The sequence below is a fragment of the Lissotriton helveticus genome, chromosome 5_1 (genome assembly GCF_964261635.1).
Source record: "Lissotriton helveticus chromosome 5_1, aLisHel1.1, whole genome shotgun sequence".
Classification (NCBI taxonomy): domain Eukaryota; kingdom Metazoa; phylum Chordata; class Amphibia; order Caudata; family Salamandridae; genus Lissotriton; species Lissotriton helveticus.
In genome coordinates this window covers 300,784,536-300,810,665 of record NC_136065.1, presented here as the reverse complement: position 1 = coordinate 300,810,665, position 26,130 = coordinate 300,784,536, and the positions used below count along the sequence as shown (strand labels likewise).

General features: G+C 47.5%; 1 protein-coding gene across 1 annotated transcript; it reads left to right on the top strand.

Annotated features, from left to right (window-relative positions):
* On the top strand, positions 1 to 26,130 carry RBP7 (retinol binding protein 7). The gene is made up of 4 exons (XM_078642283.1): positions 1 to 194; positions 6,135 to 6,313; positions 7,581 to 7,682; positions 25,822 to 26,130. The coding sequence occupies exons 1-4, from the start codon at positions 110 to 112 to the stop codon at positions 25,870 to 25,872; spliced, it is 417 nt and encodes a 138-aa protein (XP_078498409.1). The 5' UTR covers positions 1 to 109; the 3' UTR covers positions 25,873 to 26,130.

Genomic DNA, 26,130 nt, shown 5'->3' with positions numbered 1-26,130 from the left:
CGCCCTCGGCCATAAATAAAAGCTCAGGCTGAAGCGGCAGCATATCAAACTTTCAGCAGAAACTTTCTCTGGACCTGGTGTGACACTGAGCGCTGCCCCGCCCCCGAGCATGGCCCCCCCGACGCACCCGGACTTCAGCGGCACCTGGAACATGGTCAGCAACGAGAACTTCGAGCCGTACATGCAGCGGCTGGGTGAGTCGGGCACCTCGCTTCGTATTTGGAGTTTTCAACCAACACCCCCTCTGCCCCGCAGGAACGAGAATTCTCTCAGGGTCTCCGGCTTGAGTGGAACGCCCAGAGTTCCCTCCAATCCATTCCCCCCAGTTCAAAAGCTTAGCCTATTTTTATTTTATATCTGTTTAGTGTTTTGGTACTCGTAGTCCTGCGGGGGAGAGTGCAACTACGAGTCCCAGAATGCAACGAGAAATTATATGACTGTTATTTACTCGGAGATGGAGAGACAACCTGGGATATTTACCATACAGTACTTTGACAATTTCCCCGTGTCATCAGGACACTGTTTCCATGTGAGGCAACCCAATACATTCTGGGCGTTTTAATTTGATTTAAATAAATCTCTTCGACTCGCCTAATAGAGGATGGTTTGACCGTGAGTAGCCCCTATGACTGGAAATTTTACCGTGATGGGAGGCAGCGGCTGGGAGGAAGTCACTTTCGTCCGTGGGTATCCGCAAACATTTACCCAGGGGCCAAAATGTTACCCTCTGGCAAGTGACTGAGGGCCGCATTGATGCCAGCAAGGTGGTTTGTGGTATGGTGGGTATAGAAGGAAACAAAGCGTATATATCTAATAACTGAAATGCACAATTTGAAACCAGAAAATATGGGATTAATCCCGGTTTCCCTACTTTACCAAGTTATATGATCCTAAGCAATTGTTTCAGTTTTCTTTTCCTTCAATATCACATATGACTTCAGGATGTGTGCTTTGCAAATCCTCTCCTTTATTTGATTTAATAAATTATAATGTTCATGAATAATGGGACCCCAGGCCACCCAGAGGATGCGCACAAGTGACTTAACTTAGTTTAATGTTGGCATTGTTGTCGGGTGGGAGGGGAAAAAATGAATGATTTTAATTTAATGTTTGAAAACTATCACTTAAAACAAAACAAATAATTCTCAATGTACTGATATAATCAGATGTACTAAGGAGAAATGGTCCTGCATTTTAATGAAATACACTTTTTGAAATTTGAACAACCTTTATAAAATGTGTACACTTTTGCTGCAAGATGTGAATAAAAATAAAGGTGTTCCTTAAGTTGAGGTGCAACAGCAGGCATCCCTAGTTACTGTCTTTCTCTAACTTCACTTACCCCTTAAATAAATGTTTGCCAGTTTATTTACCATCATTTAAATATTACTGTTGAGTTGGTTGGATGGATTTTTATATAGCGCAAAATCACCGCCAGGTCTCAAAGCGCTTTGCATTGGGAACCCGTCCTAGTTTTTTTTCCCTATGAGATAGCCCCAACTGGGTATGCCCAAGGTGAAAGCCAGGCATCCCGCCGCGGGGGGGCCGTAGTGGAGATTAAGCAAGCTATTGCCCAGAGTTGCAGAGTGTGAACCTGTGATTCGAGTAGGCACCGAAGTGAGAATTACCGAGTCCGTGGACATTCTTGGGCTCAAGACCCTGCCGCGTCGGGAATTGAACCCTGGTCCCGGGTCTGATCTCAGCGTCTGGGTCTGCCTCCTCTAACCAGTGAGCCACACTTCTCCACTGAGTAGAGTCGAGTAAGCAGCCTAGGGTTGCTGTTTATCAGGGAGCCACATGCAGCCCCCCCCCCGGCTGTACTTTGAGTATCCGTGCTCTAGTTGGTCCACACTTAGAAAATAAAGACTCTCTTAGAGTGTCTGCCCCCACTCCACCCCAGCAGTGGTGAATGCTTGGATGCTTTTGACTGCCTCTTACGCTCCTCGTCTCAGGTGAGTAGTGCACGTGCTGCAGAGATGTATAACCAGTAGCACAGCTGGCAAATTTCCAAGTCCATGTGGGACTAGCTGCTCAAGTTCGGGGTTTTCTTTGCATTCTGTGGCTTGTGGCTCTGGTTTTATAATGGCATAAGCAAAACTGCATGTGGATAGGATGTTAAGAAAAAGGTTAATTAAAGCAGCTAGTCAAGCATGGAACTGAGCAACATGGAAAAGCTTCTGAATGTTACCTGTCGCTATGCCAATGTGATAGCATCTTATGTTAAAGTGTTTCCTGCAGGTATCGAGTGTAACTGAGAGATGGGTCCCTGGGGTTATTGGATCTACTGCAGAGGTTTTAGTTTTGGGCAAACTTAAGGTGTCCAGTGTCGGTTCTACTAACAGTGCTCAAGGGATTTGCAAAATACGGATCTAAAATTTGCGCTGCTGACAAGGGGCAGGTTAGTATGACATAAGCGGGGTCGCTGCGTTTATGCGATACTGTGGTCTTTTTCCACACATCATTAAGGATATGCCACATAATCAATCACCAGCAGCATAATTTGCAGATTTTAAACGAAGAAAATTGTTTCTAGCTCGACCGAATGAAAAGTTACTAAAAATGTGGCAATGCGTAATGCTTGTTGGAAGACCCTGTGCAAAGATTAACCAGTCATATTTCAGTTGCTTATGTATGTATTTGGTTGTTAAACTGGATGAAATCTTTACCCAGACAGTATTACCATGTGTACAAATTACAAAATAGTGGAGTGATATTTTTTTTTTAAATGTGCTGCATTATGCAGCATAATTTACCTTTTTATTGCTGCATAATTTAGTCAACCCTGCAGCTCTGTTGCTGCATAATTCAAGTGACCATGCATATATGGAATAGAGTATCCCTGTTGTACAAGAAGATATTGCAAGTCACAGAGGAGGTACAATGCCGAATGCAGGGTTCCTTTATAAGGTTATTGAAGCCTTAAGTTACTTACAATATCCTCGTAATGTATGGTAGGGATACTCTATTCCTTATAGTAGTCGCACCATAACCCTAGGCAAAAACCATTTAAATCCTAGGTGTTGTGCTCTTTCATACGAAAGAGTATGCAAACATGAAGTACACAATTAGAATCTCTGGTGCAAAATTAAATCTACCTTGGTCGTCAGAATTGACAAAACTCCTGCTTGAAATGTGTAGAAACACGCAGAAAGATTCTGTTTCTCTATAATTGCCAAAAGCATAGACTGTTGCCATGATTATTTCCTTGCTACTTATCAATGTTCATCAAGAAATCGCAGTAGAAGTGCTGAGGCCTGTCTTTAACCTTGGCTGCTGGTACTGGCAGAAGGCATTGTGACTACTGAACTCAATTGTAATAACCTATTGCAGTTGAGCAGCAACAATATTACTTTATTTCAGCTGACTAGGGATGTTAGAAGTCTTCTGTAATAGGGAAAATAGGGACTGGCTCTTATACAGTGACTGCAGACTCTCATGTATTATAAATAATGGGCTTTGGACAAATCCCAGCCCCAAGTAGCTTTCCCTTCTAATAAAATAAAGCATAGCCAAATCAGTTGGTCTGGTTTTAATTGGCAAACACAAAACTCCCTGCTCAGATGCACAAACTTTGTGCCCTTGGCAATATGCAAACTTGATTAATATAAACATTGCACAAACACGGAAGAGACCAAATGAGGCAGGTTTCACGTAGATGTTCCTTTTTTTTTAACTGATTTTATTATATTTAAACAACCTCCAGGGAGTTCGATTTAAGTGATAGCCATATAATCCGATGTCGCATTGATAAGCAATATGGTCCTGCAAAGTGAAATGGAGTAACCTTTTGCAGTCATAGTGTCAGTCTAACAGTATGTGAGGTATTGATATACAGATGGTCGTTTTGGCTCATCTAACTTTTTCATACCCTCCCTCATCCCACCTTTCCTCTCCTGCTCCTTGTATCAGCAGAATGCTCAGTCTCAGGAGGGCGTGCCCACCTTCCAAGCTGTTACGCCTCTACATCTAGGCCCTACTCCCCTTCGTCCGGTCCCATCCACTGTCCATCTGATTGCAAAGGCAGGTCAGGGTTGCAATAAGATGTTCATGCTTATGTTAATATGCATTAGCACATTAAAGCCAGACCTAATGGTATTGCCAGTGCTTGGTTTTTTTTTCTGAGATGCTCTAAGCATAAAGGATATTCACATATATGGTGCCTGTACTTGCTGTCGCCTAGGACTTGAGCTGTACCGCGAAGATGAGTTACGTCAAGGATGTAACTCTTCGGTGTGCCTCTGAAGTAACCCCAGATTAGCAGTTTGGGTTTCAATGTTATCTTGGTGCAATGACCTTCATGTAAAGCAGCCCATAGTTATTATTAATGGGTGGGATTCATTCAGGCATTCCACTCATCCTGGTTGGTTTTGCTTAGTGATTAACTTTGGTTCCTGCTGTGCTTGCTGATGAAGCTTCTGGTGTTGTGGATGCTGTGGTTGTAAATGTCTCAGTTCTTGTAATTACTGAAGGTGCAGTTGATTCTCTGCTGTTGTAACCTCTATTGCTGTTCGTATTGAGGTTATTGCTGCGGTCGCGGACCAGAAGCCCCTCAATATTTTTGTTAATCGCGTGAGCTTAGTAGAGAGCTAAAGGTGTCTGTAGCAAGACCAGGGTGCCTCTCTCCATAAGGGACCTCCTACAGTTTTTGGCCAGTTAGTTGCTAATTTTGGCTAGACCTTAAAATCCGAACAGTCATATTCCAACTTGCCAATCTCAAAAGAGACAAACTACGTTCTCTCTGGACAGACAAAAATAAGCGCCTCCAAACGTGAAAGTGTTCTCAGCAATTCCTGATCACGATCCATTAGCGGGGTAGTAATGCATTTATCACTTATTTTGTTTTCTGGGTATGCTGTACTATTGCCAAAAGTGGTGGGATAGAGGGCTAGGTCTCGGACACACCACCTTCAAACGCTCTGGAAAACTGTGACTTTGAGTGCTTCTGATTCTGACGCCCGGCCTGGGTTCCCTACGATGGAACTCTATCACAGGCTGGAAATCTTGCACCATCACAGTTTGGTACCTCGGAGAATAGATTTGACTTCCCTGTCTGTTTCTCCATTCCTTCAAGGGGATTTCTCTTGATATAGTCTGTTCTGATGTTTATATGTACTATATGGATAATTCTTGAAGACTTCTCCAGGCATTATTTTATGTTTAACTGGATCATCAGGTCCTCGCTAGTAACAGTAAACTACTCCTTCTTGAAATACGAGTGCAACTTTTGTAAACTCCCTGAAGGTGGTGTCGTACAGAATTTTGCTTTCGTAGGGACTTGGATATTCTCGTGCCATGTTCATGGATCCAAAGCTCACAGCCCACTGGAAGGCATTTAAAGGATGGAAGTTGAGATATTGGCTAGCACCAACTCCTCATTCACTATATGTCAAACTGAATGTGACTTTGACTGGAATAAGTGCTTCCTACTCCTGTCCAGGCTTGTTTTGGGTACAAGTGGGGGTTGAACAGCTTGGAGATCATGGCCAATGGTAATGGGTGGGTGTGGAGGGAGATTTTTCAAAATTTGGAAAGGGGTAGGATTCTGTAGAGATGCTACCTTTGTGTGGTGGACCCTGCCCAGTAGTGGAGGTCTGCAACCCAAACGATTCTTCTCCAGAGATGAAGGGAGAAGCAAGGGCCTTTTAAGAGTTTGTTTGCATCATCTCAGACCATGTCGACCTTTCCCTCCCAGACAGTTGAGTCCTATTGAAGGTCCTGAAGTAGAGGGAAATAAAGGGTGGTAGTGGTGACGGGGATTCCTATGACTTCTGAAGGGCTTTAGTAATGGTGTGGGGGGGGGTTCAAAAGTATCTTCAAGGTTTGGTGGTGATATCCCTTGGATGGGCTTGGAAGTTGGGTATATATTCCCTGACCACCTCTGAATGTCAGAGTTGCTGTGGCTAGTTCGGTCTTCTGCACATCTGTCTCCCTGTTCTTATGTGTACTTCCTACTAAGCTACTGCCAAGCCATGAGTAAATAGACTTCTTTAATAGCTGGCTTGTCCCAAATCTAAGCTTCTGTGGTATACTAACTCTGGGCAAATGTTTGCACTATCCCTTCCACCGCTCCACTCTCCAGCTAAGTATTTGTAGGCCAACTGACTTGCATTTGCAACTTGTTTTTATTTTTCTAGATGTGGATTTTGCCACACGTAAAATCGGCAAAATGCTGAAGCCCCAGAAGGTGATTGAACAGAATGGAGACTCATTCACCATCCGCACGCTGAGCTCACTCCGGAACTACCTGGTCGAGTTCACAGTGGGCAAAGAGTTTGAAGAGGACACAAAAGGCTTGGACAACAGGAAATTGACGGTATGATTATTAAATACACTTTTGAAGAGACAATATGGGTGTTCGATATGTCACTTGAGGGTGCTGGAGTTGGAAAACTTCTGCTCGATTCCTCCCCGGTTTAGAACTTTAGGTTCACCAAAGCAAAGACGGGCAATCTCCGACCTTGTTCGCTCAGTAACCTCAGTTATAATAGATTTCCTTGTTTAACACTGTTTTGAGGCTGAAAGTGAATTTAACGAACATCACACATGGGAAGGTCCTTTCGCAAAGCACGGGGTGTCGACCAGTTCCCTGTAAGAAATTGATAATTCAGATACTGAAACTGTCAAATATTCAATCACTTATTTCTTAAAGCAGAGTAATCGCATCGAAAATGGTAGAAACAAATGTGTGCCCTATGATGGGGGTCTGTTCCTTAGACGAGTTTTGCAGTTTTGAGTTTTTAGTGAATTGGAGGATATAACAATTGGCTCAAACATTCAAATGTCTCTATTAAAACCTGGCTTTCTTTGGCTTAATTCCGGAGGGCTTACATGTTTAATCTTTTCTATAAGACAAAACAAGTTTCAGCATGATTCTGTAGCTGAAGCCAGAGGTCTCTAGTATGTTGTTCCTGGGTGGGGCTGCAGAACCTCTCGAGGTTAGATTTACTACCTTAGCAAGTCCACGTTTACATAATCTTGGAGAAAAAAAATTGTTGTGGGCTTTCAGACACCCATAGCAGGGAGTGGTTTGAAGAGGGGCAAATCATGTCTGAGAGATTTAATTGTCTAAGGAGAGCACGTTAGCCTTACCTGCAGACTCCTACAGCCACACACCGCAAAGCTTTGATTCCAGTATCTCCCCGCATTTATCCAAGTGCCAGGAGAAAGCGAGGTTGCTTTGTAAAACGTCCAGGAATGCCTACCCTCAGTCCTCTGTCCTCCTGTGTATTAAAATGTAAAAATGTAAAACGCTAAACAAATCCTCATTGAAGGTAACGGAACCTGAAATAGAGGTGCTTGAGAGTGGATGAGGAGGGGTTTGCCGTGGGGCATGGAAGGGGGGATATGAATGGAAGGGGGGGTATGAATGGAAGGGGGGGTATGAATGGAACGGGGGTATGAATGGAAGGGGGGTATAGTAATGGTGGTAAACGTCCACACCTCCTATTAATGTTACGGTCACTTGCTTCTCCAAAAGAGTGAGAAGGCCTGTTTTAAACTTTCAGCTTCTGCCAAATGAAATTCTTAAAGTTGAAAAATTAAGAAACTGTATGCTTTTCCCCCATCTCTACTCTGCACAGAGTACAGTCTCCTGGGACAATGATCGCTTGATCTGTGAGCAGAAGGGCGAGAAGAAGAACCGCGGCTGGACTCATTGGCTTGAAGAGGATAAGCTGCACCTGGTAAGGGGCTGTGTGGGGGAATGAAGAAGCCACTGTGCTGCTTGACTGTTGGTAGATACTGCTCTCTTGCCAAACCTCCCTGGAATTTGTGGTCTGTAGCCTGTGTGGTTGGTTAACGGCACTACTCATAAATGCAACAAACTTCAACCAAGTTCTATTTTGTGGGTGTGCCTTCTGTCCCATAACACACAAAATGTACATAGTGGTCGCTGGTGGCTGGCAGGCTGTCCAGTCCAAAGACTCTTCCAAATAAAGCCCTCTGGCTTTTATCATGGTTCAGGCTTCAGGGCCCAGTATGAACTGGCTATCCACGAGGCCCGACACAGGCCATAGTGCGCCACGTTCTAACTTTGAGTGGTTAGGATAAAGATAGGAAACAGTGGTGATTGAAGTGCTTTATTACATCAGGTTCTTGCATTTGGAAAACACCGGTCTCTGAAATTCTAGGCTCAAATCTTCTCAAAGGATCTTGCATCATTGAGAAACTAGTCAATAAATGGACAAAGATTCTATAAATAGGCTTCATATTTATAAATGTAGAAAATATTCTATGTACAGAAATAACCCATTCAATTCAGCATCTTCAACTAGCTCGGGTACAGTCATCTTACTATGCAATGTCCTTCACTTCACTCTTTGACCATCATTGGGGCCTTCTGTTCTAATCAACACAGAATATCATATTCACTGTCTCCTCTTCTGTGGTAAATCCATGACATCACCTGGGATCTCTGCAGCCTTCTGGACCTTGTCAACCGTGGACCTCCAGGAAAATGTTCTCCTCTGTGCTCACCAGAGGTGTATAGCAGCTGACAGACTTCCACTCACTCATTTTTTGTTTAAATATCCTTTATTAGAAACACAGGAGAAGCAGAGCATGTATTTTACAACATATATAGCATTACATCTCTGGGATGTCTGTCACGTTTACGGGGCGTATCACCCAATGCAGTGGTTCATCGCTTCATATTTCACAGCTATTGTTCTCCATCACAATTATTCCAGGACATGTTAGCGCTACAAAGGATATAACATTCTGAATTAAACAGTGAGGGAAGGAGGGAAGGAGAGGGTACATAGGAGTAAGGGGGGGGGACTGGGGAGGGTCGGTTATGGTCACCGGATGGGAGGCGGCTAAGCGTGCAGCTAGTCAGGGGTGCGTCAACGCGGGGGGTCGTGTGGGTGTCGCTCACAATGGACCAAGGGAGTGAGCATGGCTGTTGGGGGGGGCAATGTGCCTGTTGTGGTATTTATGTCTAGTGAGGGGGGTGCTGGGGGAAGCAGCATCAAGGCTGTCCGCACGGTGCAGCGGCAGGGGGTGCGCCGGTGGCACCATCCGGGTGTTCGGCCTCTGTAGGGTTCTGCGTTAGACGGCATTCCTTATGAAAGGAATTGAGCATTCCATCCCAGAGCACCGCTATCGGAAACTGTCGGAGGCCTGCCGTTTCCTCGTTATGAAGGGTGGTGCTTTCCGCCTTCGCCCAGGTGTCTAGCGATGTATGCCAGTAATGGTGGGGTGAGTCGTTTCCAGTGTTTCGTGATCAATCTTTTTGCCGTGAGTAGGCCAAGGTCCCAGAAACGAGAGGGGACTTTATTCAATGGGGTCCGCTGATAGAGGCCCAGTATGCATGCCTTCCACGTGTGCGGTATTGCCATGGCTGTGCATTTGCCTAGCGTTCTCAGTACCGCCCCCCAGTATGTCCGAATCTGTGGGCACTGCCATAGCATGTGTAGTAGATCTGCCCCTTCCAGTGCACATCTTGGGCAGCTGGCTGCAGCACCCGGGAAGTATTGGTTAATTTTATTGGGGGAGAGGTACGCTCTATGCAGAATGTAGAACTGAATCAGTTTGAAGCGTGCGTTTCGGGGAACGTGTCTGGGGCCCAGCAGTATCATTTTCCACTCCTTATCTGACCAGTTCCTCCCCCTGTCAGTTGCCCACTTGTCACGGAGCGGTTGCAACGAGTGCTGCGTATGTGACAACAGCGCTTGATGAAGCCAGTGCACCACGTGTGTACCGTTTTCCATGACATGGAGGCTCTGAATCAATTGATGTGTTGGTAGTTCTGTAGTGATGCTGCCCCACCGCTTCGTGTATGCTAAAAGTAAGGAGGTGTGTTGTAAAAACTGTCCTGGTGGGAGGCCTGTGTCAGCAGCCAATGTCGCGAACGGTATCAGGACGCCGTCAGCGTACAGGTCTGCCATGGTGTCAACTCCAGTCCGCGTCCAGTGTTCCAGCGCTGTTTCCGTGACTATGGAGGCAGTCCTGGGGGTGCCCAATAGTGGGAGAGCCGGGGCATATGGTTTAGTCAGTCTCGTAAGCCGCAGGCTCCTGACATAGCATCGTACCGCTACATCTACATGTAGTTGAGTTGATCTCCTCTGGCGTGTCAGGGGGTGGAACAGGGTATGGATTTGTGTGGGGGATAGTACGTCTGTAGTTGTGGCCGTGTCCTCCAGACGGTTTCCCGCGAGCCAGGCAGTAGTCCACTGTAGCTGGGCTGCGAGATAGTAAAGTTCGAGGTTTGGCACCGCGAGGCCACCCTCATCGACTGGGGCGTGTAGTTTTTGGAGGGCCACTCTGGGTCGCCCAGTGTTCCATATCAGGTCCCTGATCATGGAGGCCAATTCTCTAAAGGTGTGTGCCCGCACATAAACTGGTATATTAGCGAAGTAATATAAAAGCCTGGGGAGGATGACCATTTTCGTCAGCGTCACTCTGCTCGGGACATTGAGCGGCAGGGACTTCCAGAAGGCAATCTGGGACCTAATGGATGTAATGGCGCGCGTCAGGTTGCCGTCCAGTATGTCCTGCGGCGTCCTATATATGTACACGCCTAGGTATTTGAACGTAGTGTGGTGCCATGGTAGTCGCTCACCATTGATCTCGATACCAGGGTCCGGGATGTCTGGGTTGAACGAGTATGCCACTGACTTGGCCCAGTTTACCCTGAGACCTGACATGCTCTCGAAGGATCTGAAGATCTCCGAAAGGTCTGGCGGTATATGAGTAAGGTCCCTGACGTACAGAAGGAGGTCGTCGGCATACAGCGAGACCGTGTCTGTGCCATCCGCCAGCGGGATTCCCCAGTGCATGCCCTTATTGCGCAGTAGTGCAGCTAGGGGCTCAATTGCTAGTGAAAAGAGCAATGGGGATAAGGGGCAGCCTTGTCTGGTGCCGCGTTGCACCTTGATGGCATCGGATAGTAGCCCACCTGTGCGGACTCGCACTGTTGGGTGTCGTATAACAGTCCCACTAGTTCAATATAGTCATCACCTAGGTCGAATTTGCGTAAGACAGCCAGTAGGTAAGGCCACTCGAGCGAGTCGAATGCCTTCTCCAGATCAAGGACCAGGCAGCCCGACCGAGGCCAGTCTTGCGTCGCGTATGTTTGTATTCGGAATAGCCTCCGTATGTTGTGAGAAGTGCATCTGGTGGGCACAAAGCCGTTCTGGTCAGTATGTATCAATTCAGGCACCAGTCCTGCTAGCCGTCGGGCGAGAGTCGAGGCTAGTATCTTGTAATCAGTGTTTAGCAGTGCTAGGGCACGGTATGAGCCGAGGAGTGTGTCACTTCTGCCCGGTTTTAAAAGGGATACTAACGTCGCCTCATTCATTGACCGAGGCAAGGTCATGTCCTCCAGTGCCGCCGTATAGACCCGTAGGAGCTCCGGAATCAGGATGTCTGAACATGCCTTATAGTATTCCGCCGGCAGGCCTTCGGGGCCCGGTGCCTTGCCATTCGAAAGGGCAAAGATGGCCTCACGGAGTTCCTCCTCCAGCAACGGTGACCCTAGGTCATCCCGCTGGTCGTCTGTCAGGGCAGGCAACATGATAGTCCCTAGATACGCAGTGATGATAGGTTGTGTGGTCAGCAGACGGGATTTGTAAAGCGTGCCGTAATGCGTCGCAAAGGCTTCGTGGATCTGCGCCTGGGTGTAGACCATTGGACCAGCCAGTGGTTGTATCGCCGTCACTGGTGTCATATGATTCTCGCGTTGTATCAGCCATACCAGCAGTTTGCCGGGTTTGTCTCCAGCGTGATGTGAGCGGGCTGAGTGAGCCTTGTAGTTGATGTTTTTCAACCTGTCAATCAGTTTGTCGTGTTCTGCCCGTGCCTGTAGTAGGTCAGTGTTGGGGTCTGTGGCTGTCGTCTGCTCTAGTCGCAACAAGTCTGATTCCAGGCGTCGGAGATCTGCCTCCAATTGCCGTCGGGAGTGGGCCTGTGTGCCCAGACATTGGCCCCGAAGGACCACTTTAAACGCGTCCCATTCTATCTGCGGAGTCGATGCCGAGCCTGCGTTGTCCTCAAAATATTGTGCCGTCTGTGTGCTTATGGAGCTCCTAAATGTGCTGTCCAGTAAGAGGTCGGGTTGTAACCGCCACGTGGGTATTGGCGGTCTAGGTTGGTCCCACAGCATGTCCAAGAGGTGCGGGTTGTGGTCGGAGTGTGTGCGCCCCATGTAACAGGTGTCCGTGACATTGGGCAGGAGTTCACTGGTGATCATGTACCGGTCTAGACGCACATGTAGGGCGTGTGCTCCTGAGTAGTACGAGTAAACCCGGGAGTGTGGATTGCGGGCGCGCCACGCATCTCGTAGGCCCCATTGCGCGGACCACGTCTGCAGCACTTTCGTAGTGGCCTGCGCCTGTGAGTTGGGTGGTGTAGGATGGGAGCGGTCTAGTGTTAAGTCCAATGAACTGTTGTAATCCCCGCCAAGCACCCAAGGGATTCCATGCCAGGGGGCCAACGTGTGTGACAAGTGTGTGAGGAAATCTGCCAGCCCCGTGTTAGGTGCGTATATGGAAGCTATTACCAGCGGATTGCCATCCAGTTTGCCATGTACAGCTACGTATCTGCCCTCTGGGTCTATATGTACATCTTGTGTGGTCCATGGAGTGCCCGGCCTGACCCATATCAGCGTTCCCCTAGCGCACGACGAGAAACCTGTGGCATAGAGCTGTCCCCGCCACCTGCGCCGTAATGTGGGAGTTTCCGTGTGAGCAAGGTGGGTTTCTTGTAGGAGGGCAATTTGTATGTGGTGGCGTTTGAGGTATGAACATATTTGGTAACGTCTGGATGGCGTATGTATACCCCTCACATTCCACGTGCATATCTTAATGGGCGACATTACAATATTGCAGCAATACCCCCACCCAGCAATCCCGCCACCCCTCCATGCAAAGGCATTTGTGTTCAAGTGAACGGCCCCCGCCATCCAATAAGCGCCTGATGTGTTTCATTGCTGCACTGTGACCATAGGGGGGGGAATCAAAAACATGGCTAACAGAACAATAAGCCAGTGAACAATATGAACAATCAAAATACCAAAAGGTCTGATGCAAAACGTGCCCCCGTCCATACTCTCTAGGAGAGTAACGAAATTCGAGTCTAAGGGGGTGGTTGTGCTATACGCACTAGATCAAGTGGTCAGTGTTAATATAGTTATTGAGCGAAGGCCTATCGCCTTCCCGGAAGGAGCGTGTCAATCTTGGCTGCCGTTGCAGACAGTGAACCCAACATGTACATGCACAAAACTCATACATTACGTGTTCCAATCGAGCCGCCATCAGGTAGGGCCGAGCGTCCTTGGAGCTGTGTACCAATCGGGCGCGGGTCACCCCCACCAGCACCTGGGTTCAAGTTCGGTGGTGGGATGTCAGGCGTGTGTATGCTGCATGTGTAGCACGGAGAGTTGGGGGTGTAGTCCGTTGCTACGGTCAGGTCTCACTGCAGCTGTGATGCCCCCGGGCCGCTGAGGCAGCCAGTTTCAAACGGCGTGGTAGAGTGCTGTGGGCATCGCGTGGTCAGCTGATGTAGTCCGCCGTCTGGGGTGTGACGTCAGGTCGGTCTTCCGAGGTCGGGGAGTCTGGCACTCCATAGATGGCTTCGTCGTCGCTCTGGAGGTCCTGCGCGCTGCCACCCGCTACCTCGCTCTGTGCAGGGGATCCGCTGAGCTCCATCACCAGGCGGAGGGCGTCTTGTTTCTCCTGGCGTCTGGCATCCGCTGGAGGGGAAGGTCTTGTCGCCGTCTGTGATTCCGGCTGAGAGTGCCGGCGGGGTCGCCGTCTCCGCCTGTGATTGCCGGGATGTCGCCGGGGCAAAGGGCCCGCAGTTGTCTTGGGTTCTGTATCAACCCCACTGTCCAGCCAGGTTTCCGCCTCTGCGGGGTCTGTGAAGAAATTAGTCCATTCACCCGCTACAACCCTCAACTTCGCGGGAAAGAGCAGCGAGTATTGGAGGCCCATTTGTCTCAGTCACTTCTTCACCGCCATGAAATCCATGTCTTTGCCGCTGGACCTGGACAGTGTAGTCGGGAAAGAACATCACTGACGCGTTCTCGATCCGGACCTCTTGGAGTTTGCGCAGTTTCAAACGGCGTGGTAGAGTGCTGTGGGCATCGCGTGGTCAGCTGATGTAGTCCGCCGTCTGGGGTGTGACGTCAGGTCGGTCTTCCGAGGTCGGGGAGTCTGGCACTCCATAGATGGCTTCGTCGTCGCTCTGGAGGTCCTGCGCGCTGCCACCCGCTACCTCGCTCTGTGCAGGGGATCCGCTGAGCTCCATCATCAGGCGGAGGGCGTCTTGTTTCTCCTGGCGTCTGGCATCCGCTGGAGGGGAAGGTCTTGTCGCCGTCTGTGATTCCGGCTGAGAGTGCCGGCGGGGTCGCCGTCTCCGCCTGTGATTGCCGGGATGTCGCCGGGGCAAAGGGCCCGCAGTTGTCTTGGGTTCTGTATCAACCCCACTGTCCAGCCAGGTTTCCGCCTCTGCGGGGTCCGTGAAGAAATGAGTCCATTCACCCGCTACAACCCTCAACTTCGCGGGAAAGAGCAGCGAGTATTGGAGGCCCATTTGTCTCAGTCACTTCTTCACCGCCATGAAATCCATGTCTTTGCCGCTGGACCTGGACAGTGTAGTCGGGAAAGAACATCACTGACGCGTTCTCGATCCGGACCTCTTGGAGTTTGCGCGTTTCTCGCAGGATGGAGTCCCTGTCCCGGTAGTTCATTATGCGGAGCAGCATTGGTCTCGGGTTGGAGCCCGTCGTCAGAGGTTTGGTGGGGACTCTGTGAGCACGCTCTATCACGAAGTGTGGGGAGAGCGATCCTTCCGGTAGGATGCCTTTCAACCATCGCTCCATGTGTTCCTCTGGGGATCTCCCCTCCCATTTCTCCGGAACCCCGACCAAGCGTACGTTGTTCCTTCGGGTCCTGCCTTCCGCATCTTCGGCTCTGTCCTCCAAGAACTCCACTCTGTTCAATAAGTCCTGTATGTGTTTGTGCGACTGGTCGGTTTGAGGCTGAAGTGTCCGTACTGCGCTTTCCAGGGCGGTGGTGCGGTCCGCCAGTTTTTTATGATCCGCCCTCAGGTGCGTGAGGTCGATGACCACGCTGTCGATCTTGGTGGCCAAAGAGGTGCGAGTTAGGTTGATTGACTCCTCGAGCCTCTCCATCGCCGCCAACATGGTGTCTAGTTTAGCCGCCGTCTGGTCCGGGTCAGCGTTCTTCCCGGTCTTGTCCATCTTGGCCTTCTGGTTCGTGGTGCCGGTACCAGTCCTCGTTTTGGGCCCGGTAGACATCTGAGCCTCCTCACTATTTCTGGTCCAGTGGTTCGTCGCACTCTCAGAGGACCAGTCCGCTTGTGTGAATGTTCAGGCGCAGGGTGAGTGGCCACCGCGCAGCGTCCGTGGCTCCCAGGTGGGTGTGCGCTCGTGCAGCGGCCCGCGGCGCTTGGGTTCTGGCGGGTTGGTAGGGTATGGAAGGGCCGGAGTGCGGCGCAAGCCCAGCGTGTGTCGCACCACGATGTGGAAGGCGCCGGTGTGGGTTTAGCGAGCTGTCGCGGCACTCCCGAGGATCCATCAGCCGCAGGGGAGGTGGGCACCGCACCTCGTCCGTGGCTCCTGTGCAGGCGTGCACTCTGGTAGCGGGCCGTGGCATCCAGTGACTGGCGAGTCGATCTGGGAGGGCTAAGTCGTAGTGTAGGCCCAGCGTGCGTCGCACCGCGGTGGGTAGGCACTGGGGTGGGCCTCGCAAGGTGGCACGGCACTTCCGAAGACTGTCCAGGCGTGGGGCATGCGATCACCGCATAGTGGCCGTGGCCCCCAGGTGGGCGTGTGTGCGGGCAGCGCCTCGTGTATGGCGGGCCGGCGTGTGGCGAAGGACCAGCGCGTGTCGTGCCGCGGTGGGTTAGGCGCTGTGGCGGGCCACGTGAACTGTCGCTGCTCACCCGAGGTGCGGGTGGTACTGTGGGTGCTTCGTCTGCCGGGCTGAGGGCATCAGCATGGCTCACTGGCCCTGGCCAACACGAGTGTGAGCCGTCCCGTGAGCGCCGTTGGTGGGGCCGGCGGTATCACACCGGCATGCAGCACGGGTCCCTTCAGTTCAGCCACAACCGGTCACTCTTTAGCGCCTCTCCGGTCCAGCGCTCAGGGAGGGGGCAGCCGGGTAGCGGATTGTGCAGTTAGGCTAGACCAGGCGTCGCAGTCCGCCCCGCACCTTTGCGGAGCGTCTCGTGGTCTCTGTGCGCGCAGGCCTCAGCCCCGGGCCCGCGCCGCCTTCGGGAGCCTCGGTCTCTCGTAGGAGGTGCCCAGGACTGAGAGCAACGCTCGCGGCCACCGATCTGCGTAGTCCGCGGTGGGTCGTGGGTGTTCCGATTCGTCTCAAAATCGGCCAGGTGGTCAGCGATGATGTCCGGCGGCAGCGCTGGTGGTTTGCCGCCGTCTGCAGGCAGCAGTGAGTCGGATAAATGCGCCGGGAAGGTAGGCTCAGTGCGGAGCTCTACTTGGAGGCGGCCATTCTCTTCGCGTGCATAGCCACGCCCCCGACTTCCACTCACTCATGTGTGGCTCCTTTGGTCATCCACCACTTCCCTCAAGAGTAGATACGGAAAAACACTGGTGAGAGGGGCTTATTATAAAGCAGTCTTTATTCAGAAACCCAATATACAGAAGCCTGCGTCAGCGTTTTATGCCAAACTGCCATGATGCAGAATATTGCCGCCCCAACATGTATTCAAACTCCATTAAACACACAAAGACTTAAACGGAACCCACAGGATAAAACTGAGCTTATACAAGCATCCCCACTCCTCTCCACTCTACCCCCCTATTCAGCAGCCGAGCACGCTAAAGCAGTTCCTTATGATCTGAAGGGCCTTTTAGGCATGATGATACAACCCTACTTCAGTCCCATAAGCTGAAGTCTCAAAGCTGTACATATGGGGCAACCACACAACTTCTTTAAGGGTGGAATCCGACTCTGCTCCTAGATGGCAGCAGGAAGACCCATCGAAGGTGGCATGTGGGTAATATAGGTCCCAGTGTGTATCTGAGGAGTAGAGGGCTGCTTGACTGGAGAATGTGTTGGATAATGGCTCATAGACATTTTGGCCCTGGAAACGAGGGCCCCTGGCTGTGGTGGGAAGATCAACCGGAGTACGAGAAATTATTTGGTGATCAGCTGGCATTGACTTGGGACTTCTGCTTCTGTCCAGGCAGTCCTTTGCATCACTTACCTCCACATGCGAAGCACCTAATGTGTGGAGGGGTCTGTCAATTTCTCCATCGACTGGCTTGCAGAACAGGTGGCACACAGTGTATGGGACTACCCAGCAGCCATTGCCCCAAAGTGAGGGTAAAATGGAGGGAGGGGGCCCCACAATACATGGAAGCAGCAAAACCCCTTGTAGACCACAGCAAGGACCCAGAAGGGAGCCTTCTACAGGTCAGGCAAGTAGCACCCCAATTATACAAGGTGACCTCAAGCAGGTCTGGAACCAAGCTTTAGATTGGTATGCCCAACCTTCATCACACAAAGCTATGCCTGGAGACATTTGTACCAGAGATTGAAAAAAATGCACAGTGGAAGAGTCCATAATCTCCCATTGAAATCCAACTGGAGATACCCCTTAAAGCTCGGATGGTAGGGGACACTCAACCCAAACTTTCATTTTTGGCATCTGAATGAGGTAAAACCCAACAAGGACACATGCCTCTTTTTTGAGACCCAATAAATGTGATTTCTGCTGGGGAATTCAAATTATATGGCTGAAAAATACATCTTGGATACAAATACACAAGAATTTGATTTATTAAAGCCTTGGTTAGGTACATGGCAATTACACTAAGAGCCAACCTAGGTGAAAGCCTAACCGAGGTTAGGCTACTCCTACAACTAGAAGAAACTGGGCATGAGCATAAGACCATAATATCAAAAGAGATGGGTAAATCCATGGCAATAGTCAAAGCCCAACTACAGATGCTAAGAAATGGAATATACTCCTCGCAGCTTAAACAAAATTTCCCTAAGAAGTGTAGCAAAATTGATATTCTAGTGGTGAAGTTGCTATGTACACTTTAAGCGCTTCTTGCCCTAAAAAATCAGGGCCCCAGATTGAAAAACCGTAATATGACTGCACAAGGAAGGTATTTACCGCGGTGTACCAATCCTTCAACACAGCCGAGAAAGGAAGTAAGGATGAGATAATCGTTCAGACATGCTCTAGATGCAAAGCTCTTCCAGAAGTGAAGACCAGAAATTAATAACACCATTGAGTCACAGGCTGTACTGTCAGCTATAAATAGAATGAGTCTGAACAAGACCCTGTCCTGGGGTTGTCTTCCAGTGGCTTTCTAGAGAAAATTATGGTTTCCTAATCTGCCCTCTTACAACCTCGTTTAATTATTTCAAGTGAGTCTCTGGAATCGCCAACTGTGTGAAGCAGAAATTAGACTCCTTCTGAAACTGGGGAAAAAAGACCTAGAGGATTGTAAATACCATTTCTTTTTTTTCTTATTAGTTTTATATAGCGCAAACTAGACCCGAGACATCGGGTATCAGAGCGCTTTACATGAGCACCAGTTTCGTTACAGAAGTACACATTCCTTTTTGTTAGGCACGGAGAGAATAAGTGATTTGCCCGCAATCGCAGGATGTGGAGCGTCGTTGCCCTGACTCGAAACCGGTTCCCCAGGTCAGAGGTCGACTGCTATAGCCGCAAGGCTACATCCTCCCCATTGGCCCATTCCACTTCTGAATCCTAGGCCAAGATTTTTGCCACGGTCTTGACCAAAAAATGGTCTTAATCCTATTGTGATTAACCCATATTAGCATTTATAAACCTAACCTGTATACAGTTGCCCTACCACACATTTTGTTGGAATACTCAGTCATCCCAGGGAAGGTTGAATTATTGTCCAATAGGGTGCACCGTGGGATCTGTAGTCCTACATTAGCCAAATGTCCCAGTCTGCATTTACCTCAAATGGCAACCGCTGCCCCAGTTGGATTCAGACCATATTTAGGGGCTCTTTCTGGTCATGATTAAGGTCGACTAACCCATACGGGCTAATCCCACAGGTCAAATCTGAAAACCAGACTAACCACGCAAGAGCCATTAGTCTCCTAGCATCCACCACGGTACAAATCAGTGCAGCTGTTTATAATCTTATCGTAGTAACCAATAATAAAGTTATAGACTTGGGTTGTAACAGATACTTTTATATACTTGATCCCTACAATAAAGAGCTCCTGTACCAGACTGAGCCCACCCAGATGTACCTTTACTCCTGGGTGAGGATCCTGATGAAGAATGCCCTGAAACTCGTGGGTGAGATTCTTTTATAACCTCTGAAGGATTTTTTTTAAGTAGGGTCATAGAACTGAATGGGCTCACCTCCCACAGTTCTGGCAGATGTAGCTACCTTAAACTTTTTGATTAGCATTCTACAATGAAACTGGCAAATGCATCTGGTGTATGTCTCTCCAAAACTATATCTACCCAAGGGAACCACTGTATTTCTCACCGCCAATGAACTAACAGAATAGCAGCCATGAAACCATTAATGCCACTTAAAGTGCTAGAGTGGAGACTATGAAAACGTTCCTATGGAACACTTACGCCATACTCCACACTGGTGGGGAGCTTATAAAAAGTTAATCTTAAACGTAAGGGGAACAGGTTGGGCGTTCCAGAGACACAATGGCAAAAATGGTTGGCATAGCCTTCCCAGATATCATGAGATCTTCTAACCTAAGGAAACAGTACACGGTTAAGATGAGATGGCTTATAATTCCTAAAACTGTACAATCTACTTACCCAGGCACATCCAAATCAATGTTGATTTGGCAAGAACACGAGTCCGATGTAGCACATGGTGGCAGTGTAAATCTGTCCAGATATACTGAAAGGAAATGTTAAGCCATATAGGTAAAATCATAAGAATATTCATTAACTAGAGCTTGGAGTTCATCCTGCTATATAAAGGGCACACTATTCAGACGGTGTCTTACTAACTTTCGCAACACTGATGGCAGACAATGGGCTACCAGCGGGACAGTTTCTTCTACACGCAGCCATTATGCGAACATTCACACAAAAGTGGGGCGACATGACCAACGAGCCGCCGACACATCAGTTATTGCAGTACCTGCATGTAATGGGGGAGGGATCACATGTGAATCACTTGGCTGGTGCGCGCCCTGCTCACATATGTCCTGAAACCATTACAGAGACTCCGCACATATTGGACAGAAGACAGAGGCTGTCCCTGGACAGATACAGAGTGGGAGCGCGTCATAGCTGGTGCCACACATGTACCTCACGATTTAAACTTATCCAAACTTATATATTACATAGGGCGTATCTTTCGCCGGACAAAATAAATAAATATTTTAATGTCAACCCTTCCGAATGCCCTAGGTGTCGTCTCCTGGGCGCGGATTTATTACACATGCTGTAGTCCTGTCCCCTGCTCCACTCTTACTGGCGTGCGATATGGGAAACACGTTCCAACTGCACGTACGCTGCGATATCCAACACGTGGGAGGTCTGCATTCTGGGTCTCTATAAGAGAACCAAGGCCAATAAAGCAAGCTCCAGGTTCCGTGACCTGGGCCTCATTACAGCAAAGCACCTCATAACTAAAAGGTGGAAACACAAAGATTCGCCAGAGGTATCCCACTGGAAGAAATCCCTTGAGGTCTGGGCGCGGGCGGAGGGTACAACCCTCCACAGGGAATAAACGGCAGGGTTGCGAAAGTATCCCATTGCCCAGGCGTGGGACGAAATGTTGAATAATCTCACACGCTTGGACACCACTCTGCAGACGCCCCTGATGCAACAGGCAGAACCTGACACTTAAGGACCCATCTTGTCGCGGACACTGTGTTGTCTCTACATGCCACCTCCACTGCAATCGTTGAGCTGAGCAGGTTTCTCATGTTCCCCCCCCCCCTAAACAAGGAGAGAAGGGGAAATAAAAAATAACAAATTACCACACGAAAAGCAGCGCGTCACCTCCACAACCACGTAATCGCGCAGAGAAGTAAAGTATCTGCCCCCACACCATACTCGCACACCAGCCCGGCCGCGGCCTTGCCCGGAAGAAAACCTAGACACCTGATGCATGTGCCCTCGGTGATCTGTTGTCTCATTATCTGTTTTGAATTATGTTTATAAATGTTACAATGTGGTTCAAATATTGTTATAAAAAGTAATATCTAAAGCATGGAATGGACGTTGGGATGTACATGTATCTCCTTACTAATGACAAAGTCTGTAATGCAGCTCCTGAATTGGACTCCATTGTGAACTGTATTTTCCTGCATGAATCGATGTTCTTATGAACAGTCATAGCTGCCATGGCGGCGCGTATCTGGCTACTTCGCCCTGGCCCTCCACTGGAGATAGCAGACAGTGCGGGCCATGGGAGCTCAAAGATACTGTGAACATGCGTACGACCCCACACCCCAGAAATGGCGGATACTGAAGCAATATGCAGGAAATGTTCTGATTTATATGCAGAGTTATGTAACAAATGATTGAAATGTATAGAAACGTGTGTATTTATGTACCGGTAAAGAAACAATAAATGCAATAAAGATATTTAAAAAAAATAAAGGGCACACTATTCAGAAAGGTGGGGGATATATTACAGGGGGGAGCCAAAAGATTAATTGTAGCATAGTGGAAAAAGAGCCTCCCATCTGTAGCATAATGGATACGTTTTAGTTCTTGAAAAGATTACACACCATATCCAGTGAAGTACCAGGGCTTTTAATAAATAGTGCTGCCACCTTGTGGCTTATTTTAAATCCCTACCATAATTAAGACTTCTCTGAAATTGGGAGCACTGGGATTTTTTGAGACCAGGGATCTTTGAAAAACAGCTGAATGGTCTAACCGCTTAACAGCCAGATTCATCATTGTAAAATCGGCTCGCAAAGGGCCAGATTCTGAGAATCCGGCCCCTTTGCGAGTGCTATTTTTGCATTTGGGATTCATCATCCCAAATGCAAAAATCGCTATTACAGAAAGCGCAAAATTGCGAAGAATCGCATTTAAGGAATCTCAAAATAGAGATTCCTTAAATGCTATTCATGAACCTTTTAAAAATTGCGAATTCGCAATATGGGGCGCTATTTACCGCGAAGTGTAACTTCGTGGTAAATAGCGAAAACTTAGAAAAATGCACTTTAGTGCATTTTTCTAAGTTGCAGTGTCCAAAGTTCCTTTGGACGTGTGTGCGCAACACCTGTGTACATTTGCATTTCAGGGGTGCTACAGGGTGTCTTTTGGACACCCCTGAAATCGCTTCCTTATTTGCGATTCGCAAATTGCAAATCGCAAATAAGGCCCACAGGAATGAATGGGGAGTCATTCCTTATTTGCGATTAGCCAAAGGTCCATAGGAATGAATGGGGAGTCATTCCTTATTTGCGATTAGCAATCGCAAATTGCTAAATCGCAAATAAGGAATGACTCCCTATTCATTCCTATAAAGGTCTATAGGAATGAATGGGGAGTAATTCCTTATTTGCAATTTGCGAATCGCAAATAAGGAAGCTGTAGAAATCGCATTTAATTGTGCGATTTCTAGATGAATCCCGTTTTGCGAGTCCTTAATAGCGATTCCTTAATAATCGCTATTAAGGACTCGCAAACCGGGACATTGATGAATCTGGGGATAAGTGCCTAGTAGGACAAAAAAACACAATGCGTGACTGAGATCAGAACGTGGGCGAAGGGGAGTTATGTAGGAAAGTTGGTTAACAAACCCGCGTTTTCAACTCTAGAGGACTAAATGACTTTATTTGTGGTAAATAAACGTTTAACAGCTCTGAAATTAATAGATCTTATACTGTTGAATGTCAAATGACCTACCATGTCCTGTAAAGTGTCGAAATAAGTTGTCTTTCGAAATATTAATATAATGCTGTACATCAAGACAGACAAATGGAATTGCTGATTCCAAGTTCCAGATGTGCTTGGCCAAATTCAAGCAACGCCCTTCCACCTAGATGTGGGTGAAACGTTCCCTATACCCAACTATCCTTCTCATTGAGTGGAGGTCAATGTGCTGCCTCTTCTCACGGACACCCCTCAAACAAGGAATCGCGCACTAACAAAAGTGTACACAAAGCAGCATGAGGCGGCGGTCTCCACCCAAGTGAAAACCTCTGTGCACCAAAAATGTAGACGAATACTCTATGCTGGGCAGTTTATCACAAGATTGCACACACCTTTCCTATTTTTGGGGGGGGGGGTGGGTGCTACAGCAGTAAACGTTTATGGTTCAACTTTGCTTTCGTTCAATGTGACTAATCTTTGACCGTCTTTCTGTATTAAGATTAAGGCTCCCTGTCTTCCGTTTTTACTGTTTTTTTTTGTTTGTTTTTTTACAGCTAAATACAGATAAAACATTAATTTTCTTGTCTCCACATTATTTTTAAATGTGGATAAAAACGGAAATTTGATTGCTTTTTGACTAATTCTAAATACTGTCTGCCATGACTGCCAGGCCAGTAGATGTGTGGATTGATAGATAAGCGGGTTTAAAAAGAAAGGAATTTTAGTAATGAGGCTTTAACTGCAGTAGATATGCACAAGGTTGATAATGAAATTTGCATTTTTTCAGATAAGTACACTGATTTATCTTCTGCGGGTGCTCACAGCACTGAAACCTGGCAGACCTTTAAGCATGAGTGCTTATTTATCGGGTAAATAAATGTGGAAGTAGGCTAATGTTAGCTTACGTTTTCCACAAAACTCAAAATAAATATGGGTAAATACAGATAAAATGTGCAAAAAATTAATATGGATAAATACAGACTGAAATGGTAACCGGGAGCCATAATTAAGGTTATTTTTTTCATGCTGAAGAATATTGATTTGCCCTTTATTTCTGACCAGTGCCAAAGACATTGTTTTCGCGTTAAAGACAACCGGTCCGCATGTTGGAATAAGCGAATTGTCTTCTAATAAAGCCTGAAAAGTTACTCCTTCACCTAGGAGTAGAACATTACTGACCATTTTTAGGGTGGGAAGATGGAGAGATTTGTGCATACCCACAAGTTTACAAGAGTATTCTCAACTAGCTAGGCAATCTAGCCCAGGAATGACCACTTGCACCTACTTCCAGCTCCTTTATGCGAGACTGTTTGAATAATGAAAAACCTTTGCGTGTTGAAGCTAAACTTGTATGCCTAGATAGCCCATTATATTAACCCCTGACATGACTTTGCAAAAGTCATCGAATTGTAAAATGGTTATTTTCACTTATTGAAATAGCAGTTAGTTTACAGTCATTAAAGGCAAACCATGGACTCAAGGCACAGTGATGGTGATCTGCCCAGGAATTACAGAACATGGTCCTGTGAAGACTGTCTGACTAGTGGCACTCTCCTTGATCCTTAGTTGGTGACTTAGCCACTGGGCTGCAAGTAGAATTTATTTATTTTCAGTAACCTTTTTATGAAATCCAGTTAATGCTCACAAACTTGCCTGAGCAATTCACATGACTATTCATGTGAAACTAAAGTACGAAAGAAGGCAGTCTTATATTCTTAGAGCTTCATAATAAAAGTACTGGTATATTTAGAGCCTTACTGTGGTCCTAAATCTAGCCGCAACACATTTATGAAAGGAGTCTCTACATACACACAGCCTGCGGATGTTCAAATATTTGCAATAAACTGAATCCTGCTATGTTCAGAGTCCTGTGCAATCAAAGTTGTATATTTACAGCCTTGCTAGAGTCTGATCTAACATGAAGCCTGGAATAATCAGAGGCGATTATTTCTGAGATGACTGCTTCTCTTGGGAAAGTGTACAATTCCTCCCCTCCCTATGCCTGTACTACTGTATCTGATACTAGCCCCCTACCCCCACCTGTGTCACACGCCACAACTTTGAGAGAATTACAAGGACCACTTTATATCTAGTATAAGTCGTTGGTTCTGAATGTTTTGTTGCATGCATTGTGATGCTATTGGGACACTATGGCTGCTTCACTACTATGTACTTAATGGCATATTTTTAATAGTAAAGTGTTTTTCAGTAATGGTTGTATAATTTGGTCTTGACTCCTAGTTAAACGGCTCAATATAGAGAATTAATATTTTAGTTTATGGTGACTAAATATTTGGGTACATATATTGTAAAATTATGCATTAAAGGAGAAAATTGGCCTACAGCTTTTGGTGAGTGTATTCTTTGGAAGCATATGCTGCCATAAGAATTACAAAGCAAAGTCTTGAATCAATGACTTTAATGCAGTCTGATACCCAGGTTGGTCCAGTAGTAACTCTTGGAAAGGGTGATCCTCAAATACTATTTTCGGAACCCTGCACGTAAAGCCCTTTGCAGTTCCGGAACTTTATTTCCCCAGAAATGAAAATAAAAGCCTTCCCATGCAAAATTAATTTTGTTGCCATGTCCAGAATACATTTTTGCCTTACTTCCTGAATTTGTTAATGTGGACATTTCTCTGAAGTCTTGATGAAACCTCTATAGTTGTGTGTGTAAATGTCGTCCTAAAATATTGCCCTTCAGAACAATGAATGTTGCTATTCTAATATTATTCCTTCTGTAAAGCACTGGGACAGCCTATGGGTATGGTCAGCTCTACGGAAGAATTATTCAAGCATATCTGCAGCGTGAAGCATTTCGAGTTCTAGCCTGGCTGGAGGATGACACTTCACTGTGGTGAGGAGCAAATCTAGCTGAAAGTGGCAGATCTCAGAAGTCTACAGGGCAGGGCTTCGGTCTGATCAAGTCAAACGGTAGTAAAGTGCCTGGTGTGTACACTTCAACTTTGTTATCCATCCTCTTACTGTAATTTGTTTTTCATTAACCATGCAGGAACTGCGCTGCGAGGATCAAGTGTGCAAGCAGGTGTTCCAGAGAGCGTGATGCCTTGGCTTCAAGGTTTTTGTGAAGCCTGCCTATGAACTCTGAACTGTTATTCTGGCATCACCAGGTTAAGATGTTCCAGCACATTGAAAGTGCTCAACGAACATGCCTGCCACGTTTGAAGGAACCCGTACCTTGCTGATGGCCGGACGGATGGAACTGTAGACTAGTGCATCATAGATCTATGGTCTTCCTTGGCTGATGTGTGAACTGGCTTGGCCATCAATTCTGTTGAAAATAAACACCAAGGAGAATTTG